The 14,859-nt window shown below is 39.7% G+C and overlaps 1 protein-coding gene across 2 annotated transcripts in view; it reads right to left on the reverse strand.

The window, feature by feature from the left end:
* The window catches only part of unc-104 (kinesin family member unc-104), a 212,168-nt gene that overhangs the window by 55,980 nt on the left and 141,329 nt on the right, over positions 1–14,859 (reverse strand). For both annotated transcript variants that reach the window (XM_080281497.1, XM_080281498.1), the window contains exons 21-23: positions 5,270–5,407; positions 4,936–5,054; positions 3,998–4,207 (exon numbers count right to left, since the gene is read on the reverse strand). In XM_080281497.1, coding sequence (XP_080137623.1) covers positions 3,998–4,207; positions 4,936–5,054; positions 5,270–5,407 — 467 coding nt within the window. The remainder of the gene's footprint in view (positions 1–3,997; positions 4,208–4,935; positions 5,055–5,269; positions 5,408–14,859) is intronic.

A 14,859-nucleotide genomic window follows, 5' to 3' on the forward strand; every position in this document is an offset into this window, starting at 1 on the left:
TCCCTTTCTTCCTCCAATCTCTTGTTTTCTCTTTTAAGCTGTTCTATTTCATTTGAGGCTGAATCATTTGCTTCATTGAATCAGTCTGCATAGAATTAAATATTTATCCCTCTGCTTCTTTATATCATAAACAGCTGACAAACCAATACTATACGTGTCACGCAACTTCTGCATGGGAATGCCATGGTCAAGGTTTTTCAATGGCTCTACCTTATCTTATTATATTGTTCTGTTTTTAGTATAACAAAAAGGTCTTAATGCATTAAATCCCCCCCAAATAGCTGTTAATAAACCACTGTTACCACAGAGATGAGTGAAAATACTGGTAAAGGTGTAGATACGATCAGGCAGTGCAGTAGGTCACTGGGTAGCTATGTATTGGTTACTGTGGTAATGGCATGCATTGTGGAGAATGGCTTCCACATGCAAACAGCGCCAAAACGTAATAATGCTTTATGCACTTCTCACTTACTCATTTTTGACTGTGGAATTTTGCATAAACTGAAATGGTGATTTGGTATTAACCCCTCTGTGGCAGCCAGCATTGAACGTTGTTTTACCATAGCATTGCCGCCGGCGTCAAATGTTGTTTAACCGTAGCATGGCCGCCGACATCGACGCAGTGCAAAATGTAGAAAAATGTGAAAAGTGTTGGGAAGTGAACGAACATCTCAGACGTCTTAAGACTGACCCAAACTATACTCCCATACACCCCATCCATCAGTTCAGAGCCTGCTGCCGTGATGAGTGGACGTCCAAATTTCGTTCGTGGCCAGACCTAAACACACAAAACTACACCCATTATCTCGACCCAAACAGAAAATATCATCTTTCTCCTCCCTTGCAACACACACAACAACCCTGGTTACAGTTATAAATAAATACAGGCATAAAAAAAAAAAAAAAAACATTAAAATAGGATAAATATACATTTTTGTGTTGGTATCTTTACCTATCTGCTCAGGTTTGTTGTAATGGTTTGAATCATCCAATGCAGTGCAACTTGTAGAAAACCGCAAAAACTTTTGGGAAGTGAATGAACGTCTCGTACATCTTGAGACTGACCTTTACAACACTCCCTCACACCCCATCTGTCAGTTCAGCATCTGCTGCTGTGACGAGTGGATGTACGGTATTTTAACTTGTGGCCATGCCTAAACACACACAGTTAAACCCATTATCTCGACCCAGACAAAAAATATCATCTTTCTCCTCCCTTGTAAAACACACAACCACCCTGTTTATGCTTATAAATAAAAAAACATTAACAAGAAAGGCATGAATATAGGGGAAAAATACATTTTTGTTTGGTATCTTTACTTATTTGTTGTACTGCTTTGGATCATTTTACATGTTCTTTGACTTGCACAAGCATAACAGGAAAGTTTTCCATATTCACGTGATGTTTTTGTGGGAGGGAATGCCTCCCCCCCTCTTCCTGCTAATCAGCTCATGTGAGGTGCGAATCACAGGTCGTCTCACATTTCACCCCTCATTGTCCAGCCTGTACAATCGAGGGATGACGTTTATCTCATTTAGGTCTGAAAATAGAAACTCTCGCTTTCCTTTTCCAACAAACTCCACCACCCAGACTACAAAAATAAGTTGATACTACCATAAACACAATAAACACCGAAATGCAAAATAATATTTTTTTTTTTTTTGTTCAAACCTTGCATATTATGTACTGAACACTTCAAAATACACATATCTAGTCATTTCACACAATTTCAGCACCACTGACAATGTTTTTTGGTAAACAACAACAACAACAAAAAACACTTTATGCAATGTTGCGTCAGGGCAATACCTACAGGTGACCAATATCAGGTGCCTAAATTTGAGCAACTTCCGTGTTCGATTGCATGGCTCAGGATCAGTCTAGGAAGCTCTAAATTGCACTGCAAGGTGCATCTGATGTTCCTCTTCAATTTGTCAAGAAAAAGAAAATTGATTTTCGAAACTTCAAAAATCGGCCCCAGGGTCGGACAGTGGGTCCCGATTAATTATGGATGCTCGGCCACAGAGGGGTTAAAGGGTAGACTTAACTAAAAGAACATAAAATTTAATGAGAAGCGTCGTATTCACAAGAACAGAAACTGATGGTTAGTAATAGTTATTTGTGAGAATTTTGTATTCACAGACAAAATACAATGATAATAATGCTGGCTCACAAAGTCGAGAGAAATATATTATCGTACCTCATATATTATGGTACCATTAACTCCCACAATCCAATGATGTATTTTTGGTCTCCACACTATGATGGAAACTATATTGTATTTACTCAGTTTCTTTCATTCTTCTAAATATTTTTCAATTAAGTGCCATTTCTTCAGTTCTTCTCCAATTCACTTCAAACTTGGTACAATTGTTCATTGGCCAAATATCAAAGTAATTTTTTTCATTTTTTGGACTTGTGCTTTTTAAAGAGCTTAATGAGGTCAAAGGTCAAACCAAACAAACATGTAGTTTTAGTAAGATGTGGAAACATCAATCCAAAAAGTTTACAAACTTTCGCAAGCAGGGATGGGCATAATCACTTCTCTGAGTGCTCAAATTTGTGTGGAGACCACTCTGCATTCCCTTGGAAAGGCGGGCAACTTTTAACTTTACATGTCCTCCTACTATCAGATGACTGTATTCAATTTAGGATACAATTCTTGTAGTCATAAATTTAATGAAGGTTATATGAATCTCCTTCACTTCAAAATGTGTCTTCAAAGATTACCAGGAAGGAGCAAGTGTAAGCTAAAACCTATGTCACCAGATTCAAAAGGTTAATGCCTATCTGCAACCCCAAGCAATGACTAAGACAGCAAACAATGAAAGAGTGGCAAGCTCTAATGTGGCAGAACAAACAATGGCAGAATTTTTATAGAGGTATATAATATGACCTCACTTCATATCAACATCTTTGTTATTTCTTAATTAAGTTAGTAATTAATTAAAGAAAAACTGCCAACTTAAGTTTTAGTTCTGCCTATTAAGCTGATTTACTAGCATTTCGCAACCTACAGTACCAAATATATGGAGAAGATGTGATATTTTCAAAAATATCCATGACTTTTGGCAAGAGCTTGTACTGAAACTGTCTCACATCCCCATGGCCCCCACTTTTCACAGCATGACATCTCCACACTGAGTGACAGGTCAAATGGTTTCCTGTACACCCGGAAACCACTTACTACCCTGGGTGGTAACCATATAACCAAATTATGGTGCCTGGTGGTTTTGTAGGTAATTAAGGAGCTCCAATCAGACTGAGCCTGTGTAGGTTTATATTCAAGAGGTGGTTGGAGTTTATTTCTCATGCACTGCCACTCAGGGTTTGAGTGAGGCTGGTCACTCTCATCTTAAATGTCAGGACCAACTTGCCTAGCCCTGGGCTCCTACGCATCTCATGGGGCAACATAGGATTGGATGATGGATGGATATATATAGATAGACAGAAAGATAGGTAGTAACAAATCATCTGAACTATATTTTGATTTACATTTCTTATAAATTTTCTTATAGCCATCAGTTAAATTAGTGTCTAAAGTGTGCTCCACTACCACTGCTTCGACCAATTTCCAATCAGATTCCATAAACAGTTAACAGCAGTAATCTGTTTAATGGCAGATGGTAAACTATGTGGAGGATATCCCAGTTTCAACAAGGGATCTGTCACACACTTCTATCCATAGTATGTTATGATATATCCTCCTATATAGTAATACACCACTCTCATTCAATTGCTCCTCTAGATTGCTCCTACACCTAGTTCATCATCTAACTCAGTTTCTTCCTCTTCTTCCACCTACTTAACCTCCATACAACAACCAAGCCAATCCCTCAATCTCCAGTTCCTCCATACAGAAAAATCATCCACTGTTTCTCATTGATCAACCTCACAACCGTACTTCTCACAAACATACAGACCAAGGATAATCCAAGACAAGGATAATCCAAGCCTGTCTTTCTAGCCTGCATGAGCACTGGAAATATGACTGACCCTCAAGTTTGATGGTGTCGCCAGGCCCAACTTGACCTTCCACAATACGCTCCTCCTCAGCTGCAGCAGCCGTGTTCTTCTCTAGCACCTGAGCTGAGAGGGACCCTCGCTTGGTTCTTGGTCGCTTGAAGTTGCTCTCATTGAAGGATATCCGGGCTGATTGTCTTACACCAGCTGGCTGAGTGTTCTCTACTGTGTCTTCTTCTGCTGCTGAAAACCGATCCGAGCTGTTACCTAAAATCTCGCATTTGGTTTGTAATAGTAAAGGTCTGTGAGATTTCTTAGAAGCATCAAAGAGAAAAGCATGACTAAGATTAAGCAGATGTTTATCTAACTGCCAAAAAGGAAGTATGCTGCAGAAACCCCAAGGCTGTATGTTGGAGTATGTCATGGATATATCAATGTAAAATGAAAAATATGAATTATTTAGTTTAGTTGAAAATTCCATGCTGTCTGTACACACACACACACACACACACACACACACACACACACACACACACACACATACACACACACACACAAAATATTAACCTGGTGATGAAAATACAGAGTTCCATGGTTCTGTTTAAGATCTTCATGCATTCATTAACGCATAAAGCATTAAAAAAAAAAGTGGGGGGGTTAGCAATAAATTTCTTCTGTAAAAACAATATTGATACCTATGAAAACACTAAAACAGAATGACAAGTCAAGACAAGGAGAAACACAAGGACTCAAGTCAAGCACAGAACTGGGAGGGAGGTCAGGAAGAAATTGGATTTAGCTCACAAAGAAAAAAAAACACACAGGTCAAACAGCAAAGAAGGATTCTAATTAAGAGAGAACCAAACCTAACAATTTTACATAAGGAAGAAAGTCTGAATAAGATGAGAGATACATAACGTAATTTGAAGAGGAAATGTACCTGTTATGGGATTCATGTTCAAGTTACTCACCTACAACTGCCTGGACTGCCACCTTGAGGTAGCCTTTGACATCACCTCGTTCATTGACGATGGCCACACGGTGAACCAGAGGAACTGGGTACATCAGGTTGCTAAGGTACATGAAGCCTCTGCACCACAACACAATAACACATTAATAGTCATCGTCGTCACAACTCTATTATATTCATGAAGCCATGCACCTAGACTGTACACCCATTTATTTAACATAATGCTGCTAATGAAATGAATGAGATACTACACTAAAGACAATACAAATTAGGCACAGTGGCCTTTTTACAGCTATATCTAACTCGTACTTTCCTAATCTACTTTACTTACATACCTCCCAACCAGCCTGAACCAAGGGAAACGATCGTAGAAGGGGTCTCCACCCGTTAAATTCTCTACATTATAGTCAGGAGAAGTTGGGGACAACTCAGCTTCGTTATGGTACATCTCCCGCATTAACTCCAGCCTCTGACTGTAAGATAAGGTAATACAGTGTAAAAAGTACTATACTGTACTGTACTGTAATACAATGCTACATAAAACTGATGCAGTACTGTATCCAATGAAACTATGTTAAAAAAAAACACTTACAATCTATTGTATAACTCTATTTTCATGAAATACTACTTTACCAAGAAATGTAATTCTCAGGGAATGAAATTTAAAAAAAATAATAATAATAATATTAATAATAATAATAAATAATAATAATAATAATAACAATAATAATAATAATAATAATAATGTAAACTCTCAAAATGTTAATTTTAATCTTGAAATACTGTGGTGTCTCTCCACAAGACAATACAGCATTATGAATTATCTGTAAAACAGATACTGTTGTGCACTGAATATTTTGCTTGACACCTGCTATGATAATACTTCAGAATGCTTTGAATACTGGCAGAGTTCATCATTCAATGCAATGACTGCAATATGAATTTATATCAACATTTATCACTAAATCTCAAACAAATTTTTACAGTTCAAAAAGTCTAGCCCATAGCCTTAGCACAGTTTATAAGGCTTCATATATAATTTTCAAGGTAAATTTCAAACTTTCCTGTGCAGAACTGTACTTTCTAAAATAAATTACCTTGATCAGCTATGCCCCACTGCATGCTGTAAATATGGAATTTTACTGAATATGACAGGAGTCATGTTGCAGCTATTAGACAAGAACCTTGACACCAATATGAATTAGACTTCATGAATAAAGGTAACATACAACTTTCCTCACCAGAACCTAATACAGATATGTTGTGAGGCAAAACATACGTCAGAGATCCTCATAACACTATATCCTATCAGTATTTTGTATTATATAACAAGTTAGGCAGAGACACTACATGAACCGAGTTTTCAATATACCGGGTAGATGCCTGTCAAAAGTTATGAAAGATAATGAGTGAAGTTTAAGCCAAAGAAGCATTTCCTAATCTAGGCTGTCTTAAACATTATGATTTACCAAAATTTAATTTGCAGCATATATGAATACCCTATCGAGAAAGTTTCTGATTAAATAAAAGATTCAGAATCTATATGAAAATACTGTACTGTGCATTACTACCTTCCAAATCTAATGCTTGTTTAAAAACCCTTTCTAACCAAGATGAGTAATTATCACACAGCATAACAAAGGAATATAATCAACAGAGCTTTAAGCAGCTTTCAAATAAAGTAGCAGACAGTATTACATACACTTGATAATACAGCAGATATACAGACAGTACTGTAATCTAATACTGCCATGCTGCAGAACATTTAATACTAACAATACCTGAGTCTGTAATTACAGCATTAATGTGAGAAAATAAAACCAAGACAGTGAAAAAAAAACAAAAAAACATGCTAAATAAACTACAAGACAACTAAATAGAGTACAGCTAGTGAAGTTTTACAGAACTGATGTGAAGACACAGGTAACACTGCACCACTCTTCTAGCTGGGCATTTTCTTTTGGTATTTAATTAAGATTAGTTGCACTGTCTTATTTTTGGATATGAGACTCACCAAACCAAACATGACCTAACCAAGCCATTAAAGGAACATACAGTCAAGTCTCGCTATACAAAAAGGCTGCAACAAGTGAACAACTATAGCATAACGATTTGCTATATAGTGAAGTCAATATAACATAGGTTCACTGGGGTTTGGGAGAGTGCCCTTGACCATGAAACCAAAAATGTCCCCCAAAACTCCCAGCAACCAGGAGTTTGTCCTAGGTTGGTTCGAGTCATCAACAGGGATCCCCCATGAGGATGGGGGATACCTGGAGGGCCTGGATGATCACTCCAGGTCTTCTGGAGGGGGTGGGGAAAGATGGGGAGAGCAATGCTGCGAGGCCAAGGGAGAGTGATGTACTAAGACTGGTGGAGAGTAACATGATGAGGCCAATGGGGAGCAATGCAGTGCGGCCGGGAGGGCAATGCGGTGAGACCGATGGAGAGTGATGAGGTGAGGCCAATGGAGAGTAGAGTGGTTAGGGTGAGGGAGGGCATGGCGGTATGACATATGGGCATGCCAGGTGGTGATGAAAACAAAGCAGACATAATGGAGATAGGTGATGCATAATGTTGCATTTGCACACCACTCACTGATGACCTTGGCTCTTCCTCGGTGGTGCTGGCAGGAGAGAAGGAGGTGATGGTGGTCTGCCATACTGCTTTTTTTCTTAGCTGCCAGGAGCTCCCTGTACTCCTTCAAGTTTTATTTGATGCCACGCCTTGATCAGTCACTTCTTGTCAGGGTCAGGTCCTTGTCCCAGATTAATGCAATGCCCTTGTTCATTATTGTAAGGAACTCCTTCAAGGTTTTTATAATGAGAACACAAAGGTGCCCATCCTCACCGTCGTCCTCACCATCTTCCTGTGCATTCAGCCACTCGTTCCTTGAGCTCAATGAGTTCCTCCAGGACCTCTTGTACATCTTCCTTGCCAACCTCCTCAAATATCTGTCTTGCGTGAGAGGTAAACGTTCTTGACTGCCAGGAGCCCCATGAAGGAGTACATACACTCCGACCGCACTCTGCGCCACTTGGAGTTCAAAGTGCTTGCCGGCTCATTCTTTTACACCGCCTTTTTATTGTTGATGGAGTGCCTGATGCTGAACTTCCTCTAAATGCATCATTTGCCCCATAGCCACTCACCCTCACCATCAGCTCCATGGTGCAGCAGAGATAATGCACCTTGAAGATTGCAATAAAGCCCTGATCATCAGTTAGAGCAGTGATGTGCTGGGGGCAGATACACCACATTGATGTTGTCCACCCAGTCCTCCATGCACTCAGGGTGGCCTGGAGTGTTGTCAATATGGAGGAGGAAATAGGTGGCAAGGCTGATCTTGCTGGCATAGTCATGCAGGTGGGGGAAGAGGTACCCTGCCATGTACAACCAGCAGAATGCGGTCAACCATTCTTCCTGGCTGATATATGTTGTCCTTGATATCCGCTTCCAAAACAAGCCTGTTTTGCCCAAGTTTAAGACCTGCTTTGGAGAGTATCCCTCTCTTCAATAACTCCCTTCAGCTGTGCAGGGAAGGTCTCAGCCACCACATGGTCTGCACAAACACTTTGCCATACATAGTCACATATTTAAGGCCAGCATAGACCTTGAACCCACTCAAACCAACCCATGCTGGCCTTGAACTCCTCCCTGGCCTCCATACCTTCCTTACCTATAAGGTCCTTCCACAGACTGAGAGTCTTACTGCAGATGAAGGAACGACGAAGAGGCTGCTTTGCTTGGTTCCGGTCATTAATTCACAGTCAGGAGATGCTCTGTCTCCCCCATGATAGGCTCCCTTGCTCTTGTTAGACATTTTGCAGTCAGAAAAAGCACATTCTGCAATGCCGTAATTATAGCATCTGATTTCTTTATGACCATCCAGACCGTGGACTGAGGCAGCTTTATAGTGTCAGCGATCTTGCTTAGGCCCTGCCCCTCCTTATGGCACTTAACAATCTCTAATTTCACATCGAGGGAAAGGCTATACCTTGTCCTCAGCAACATCAGTAGCATCATGCTTTTCACTCGGGTTAGCACCAGACATTATTTTCAGGTTCAGAGTTTCACTTATTTCAAACACTCAAAGTTCTCTCGTCACTTACTATTGCCCACAGCACTATTCATAGCGCAGCTGCATTGTTACCTGACATTAGAAGTAGCACTGCAATGGTTTTATGCAAGTGAGAAGGTTAAGTAACTCGCAGAATGTGAAGGAGACGATCTCACATGCAGGACACATGAACGAGTGGGCGAACGAGACTCAAAGGGCTGGCATGAAGGCCACTGCCTGCACAAACCCGAAAGGGGGGTCCTGCACATGAGAATACTGGGTGGCCATGTTGGCTCAGACAGCTGACTGTTGGCTTGCATGCATCACCACAACTGCATGAGATTCTTGGAGGTGGCCATTACAAATATAATTCTTGTGGAATTGTGCCCAACTCTTAAATGTTATTCAGAAAAAGGCTGTAACAGATGAACTATTGTTGTAGCAATTTATAACACTGCAGTCATATAGTAAGCCCTGACTGTACTGCAGTCCTGTCCTTGGTATCCATTGGTCCTAACCTTGGCACAGAAGGAAAAGCTAAAGGATCTGGATGTCAAGGTTACATCACGCCTTGTTAAGTTTACTTTATGTAATGCCTGTATCCATAAATAAAGCAGTGCAACTAAACTGGGCTGATTGTCTCACACCAGCTTATTCCTTTACTTTTGATTTTCTGATATACATAGCAAGACATAAAATGTTTTATTTTACAGACTGCTAAGTTTGCTTTGCTATATGGGATGTGAGGCTTTATAAGCGAGCTGTTGTTCCATACTTGCAAAAATGTGCACATCCCTGTACACAGTGGTCAGGGACAGATTTCATTCCAGCATATCTGTCCAGAAGAACTACAGAGTGAAATCTCAAATGCATCAAATACTCACAGCATTCAATCAAGTTTCATGAAATTTCTAAACTGCTAGGTACATTACATTTAAAGTTTCAGTGAAATTCTTGATCTGTAACTTGTGCTAAAGAAGAATGGCCTTCTTTACTACCATAACCTGTTCACATACAGTGGTGCAAGCCATATTTCACCACTATTATTGTTTATTGTTCCTGTTGAGTAACCATGTTTGGCTGAGCAGACCCATCAACTGCAAGCAGGAAACCATCCTCACTGGGGAATTCCATGCAGTGAACTGATGTTCCTCTGTGGCACACAGCACCTCACCACAGCCAGGTGTGGGGAAGAGTGTGATTGTTTGGTTCCCAAACTGATTTTGCATTTTCAACTCTCCACCCAGTTAACAGGGCTCTATAGTAGGCTTCACATCACCCCATTATCTGGTTATATGGTTACCATCCTGTGTTGTATATGGTTTCCTGGATGAGAGGAAACCATCAGGCTTGTCACTCATTGTAGAGCCACCTGAGGTGGGAAGACGAGTAACTGATGAGAAGGATGGAAGAAATAAGAGAAAATGGCAGCTGCAGAAAAAGAATGAAAAAGGTGAAGGGTGAAGTAGGTAGCACTACATCAAATATGTGGATGATGGCTGCAATCACCTATCACAAAAAAATAAGAAAAATTTTAAAATACAATATGGACTCCCAATTAAAAAAAAAAAAAAAAATGGATATTTAGGGATATTTCCCCACGCTGAACTCCATAATTACATTCTATGAATCTGTCCATAGTATCTCTAAGCATTTCCCCTTATTCATTCAGTAATGCCATATTGTACTCACATACCAGTGTTCGAGAGGGATGCCTTCCTGAGGTGGAAATGATACAACTAGATAGCTCTGCTGTCCAACTATTCAAATCTACCCCCTCTCCCTCCCTATCCCCCCAAAGAAGAATGAAACACTGTACAACACTAGTTTCCAGTCCACTGGATTCATGTACAGTTGTGCCATGGGTCATAATAGCAACAACAACTCATATAACGCTTAGCTATTTTCATTTTGAAGTGCCCACAAGTTTCTCTACAACATATTCCATCCATACTGTTTATGAATGCTGCTGTTCTCCCAAGGGAAGACTGAGCAGCCAAGGCACCAGGGAAAATCCAGGTGGATCTGTGCATTGATGGAGTGTGTGGGCCATTTAGCTCATTAGCTAGAGGGCCTATGTTCTCAATTAACCAATGTGTTCTTCTCTACCCAACTTTTCTCCACAGACTCCTTCACCCTATCAAGTACTGCTCAATAAACTAACAGTCCTCTTGCTTCTTCCATAATCCTTTCTGTTGCCTGTTTTGTACAAACATACAATTTTGCTTTTCCTTTCTGCTCTCTGCAAGCTTAACCTTCCATAAAAGTCATTAAGTACATCACTAATAAATTAATAATGTATCCCATATTACAGACAATTAAACATACACTTGAATATGAGATATTTTATAATAAAATACAACAGATTTTGTACATAGGTACAAGGTAATAGGTTCCAGAACCTACATTGGAACATCACTATTATTAGGTAACACCATGGATAGAGAATCAGAAATTTTGCAGTGCTATCTAGCATCATGGAGTTTTAAACCAAACTGAAAAATCTTTAAATACAGGTTTCCATACCTAACTATTCCTGTAATTATAATAAGAACCCAGTGGACATTATATTATGACTGAAATCTTCACAAAACCTGATGAAATTTGGAACTATTCCATTTTGTGTATACCAGCAACTAAATTTTAACCTTTTCCTTAATCAAGAGTACACTAGCTGAGGTAGATCACACTGAGTCCTCATGCCTAAATATTTAACCATCACATTCTGCAACCACACAAGCACTCCCAGAGGCCTAAAGCTACCTATCAATGTGAAGAATATCATCATCATCCGGACCTCCTTTCCCACCTTAGGGCAAGGTGAGAAGTAGCAATGTCCATACTGCCCAAATTTGCCCAATCCAATGGGCCACACTTCCATTCGCTCACCATTCACCCCCCCAGAATCCTGGCTCTATCTGATACGCCAAAAACATTCACCACGTTCTGCAGCTTCATACAAAAGTTTCCAATAGAGTCAAGCCAGACACTGTCATGTTAAAAAGGGATGCCAAATCTCTGATCATGCACTTCTCACAATATTCATCCAGCCAGCTCAGTATCTTGTCAGTCCCTTAGCCTCACCGACTTCCATACCTCTCTTCCTCACACACTCATCCACCAAATCCCTCCACCTTCTCCTTGGCCTACCTAGCCTCCTCTCACCTTCAAATTCGCTCAGATATACCTTTTTCACCACTCTGTTTTTATCCAACCTCTCCACATGACCATACCTACCATCTCAATACACTCTTTGATTCTGGTGTCCACAGACTTCCTCACTCGTGATCTTTCATGTATCACATTATTTTGTATCCTATCCACTTCCTACTCAAAATACATTCCTCAGCAGTCCCATCTCCATTGCTCTCACTCACTGACTTTTCATTTTCATGCCACACCACATGTTAAAGTTGGCACTAACACTCCTTCATGTAAGCCCAGTGCAGCTGCAACACTCAAGCCTCTGTTTCTCATCAAGGCCTTCGTTGCACCAGCTACTTTCCGTTCATGTGTCACTCTACTTTCCACTTCTTTTTCACATTTTCCTCTCTTATCTATCACTGTACCTAGTTATTTGAACACTTTCACCAATTCCAGTCTCTCTCCATTCACTGTAACATTGCACTGGGGGTCCCCTTCTCTCTCAATAACCATCACTTTACTCTTTTCTACATTTACTCTCAAGGCATGACACTCACAGACATCAGCAAAACTCTGCACTAGTCTACCATGTTCCTGTCCGGTATTTGCAAGTAGTACTGCATCATCAGCATACAACAAGTTTGAGATATTCCATCCATCTCCATTCATTACCAAAGCCATCCCTCTCTCCATTAATCATGTTTTTACTTCTCTCATCACCCACTGAACATCCATGGGGACATCACACAATCTTGTCGCAAGCCCATACCAATCGTGAACCATTCACTTACATCCCAATTAACCCTTACACATGCTTCACTACCATCATAAAAACTCTTGACAGCACCTAGCAGCTTACCATCTACAACGTACATGCACAAAACCTTCCACAATCGTTCTCAGTCTACTTGTTGTATGCTTTTTCCAGATCCATGAATGCCATAAACACCTTATAGTCCTTCTCACAAGCCTTGTCCACTGTCTCACTGTAAATGTATGATCCACACATCCTCTGCCACTTCCAAAGCCACCCTGTTCATCACTCACTAGGACTTCTGATATCTCTCTTACTTTCTCTATAGTAATTCTTCCATATACCTTCCCTACCACACTCAATAAACTTATGCCACGATCATTCTTGCACTCACTTTGCTCACCTTTATTTTTGTACACAGATACAACCACAGCCTTTTTCCACTCTGCTGACACAGTTTCACTCATCCATGCCTTCTTACATATCTCCAACAAGCACGTCATTCCAACTCCAGTGCACTTAATCATCTCTGCATACACCTCATCAACTCCAGCTGCTTTCCCATTTTTCAGCCGCCTCACAGCACTCTTCACCTGTGCGAGGGTCACATTTCCTCGCACTACATTCCTTCTCTGCACACCCCCAAAAACAATCATGTTCACATTTAGTCATTATTTTCTAGCTGCTGCGCTTTAACAAACCGATGACAGACAATACATTTGCTTAGATTTTGGGAGTGGCTGGAACACTTAAATAAAGTGCAATGAGGCACATGAAACAATCCATTACACATATACCAATTATAGTACTGAATTAATGCCAGCCTGTGCATGTATATGTGGTGGCAAGGACAGAATAAACAATTCGCACCTGAACAAATACTGAACAGTTCATAGCTATAGCTATATAACATAAACAGATGTGGTCTACAAAGCATTTATCATAACATAAAAACATGCAAATAGTGTAGCATGGTTTCATTAACTGATTAAAACAAAGAGATGCATATATCTCTGCTGGCACTCTTGTCATCAGCTGAACACTGTCAGAGATGTGGAACAAAATCACTACACAGTTCAAAGCACAGTCCTACTTATAATGTTCTAAGGACACTTATCCAACTGACTCAGTATCTGCTGTCATGTAACATCTTCACTCTGATGACATATATTTTTAATTTTGCTATATTCTAGTTTTCTCTATATAATTTTATTTAGCCTAGAATAGTTTATTTTTCAAACCTGAGAGGTCACAGATAGCCTTCATTAAACCCTTCAGTATGAAAGTTTTATCATAAGTTGAAAAAACATCATCTGGACGCAGGAAGGAAATACTTAGTTAAACGTCATCATAGGACACACTGACTTTGGCTATGATAATACTGTAATGAAAATAATATATATATATATATATATATATATATATATATATATATTCTTTACTTTAACTGCATTAGCAGAAACATTCAATTACAGTCAGGTTGCCTATACTGCAATATTAGTGTCATAATGTGAAATTTCAGTCACAGACCTAAGCTAAAATCTGCTTTACATCCATTATCCCATTTCAATTCACCTCATGCACCTCAGAACATGGGTCAATTTATTTAGCATACCTCAAGAAAAAATCTCTGTATGCACCCAGCTGGTGTCTGGTTTCCTGCAGTCCACTAGGTTAGTATCAAGATGAGGAAGGTGCAACAACTACATCAAGGGCAAGAATAAAAATAACAACAAAAACAAGATCAACAAATCCTCACTCCCCATAACTTTCTAGCCTTACAGTCACCTACTTATGAGAGGAATACTTTTTTGTTGCCTTATGTACAAAGCATTTTTCTGTTGAACACCTTTTTTGTCTTAAGTACCAAAAATGCATTATAGTATAGTCTGACTTGTCTTCTTCTTCTTCTTCTTGATTGCTTTCTAGATTTTCCTCTTTTAATATGGCAACCGTTTTCCATTTTTGTT

Source organism: Coenobita brevimanus, chromosome 89, assembly GCF_032717465.1.
Source record: "Coenobita brevimanus isolate Jiangsu-jjx chromosome 89, ASM3271746v2, whole genome shotgun sequence".
Classification (NCBI taxonomy): domain Eukaryota; kingdom Metazoa; phylum Arthropoda; class Malacostraca; order Decapoda; family Coenobitidae; genus Coenobita; species Coenobita brevimanus.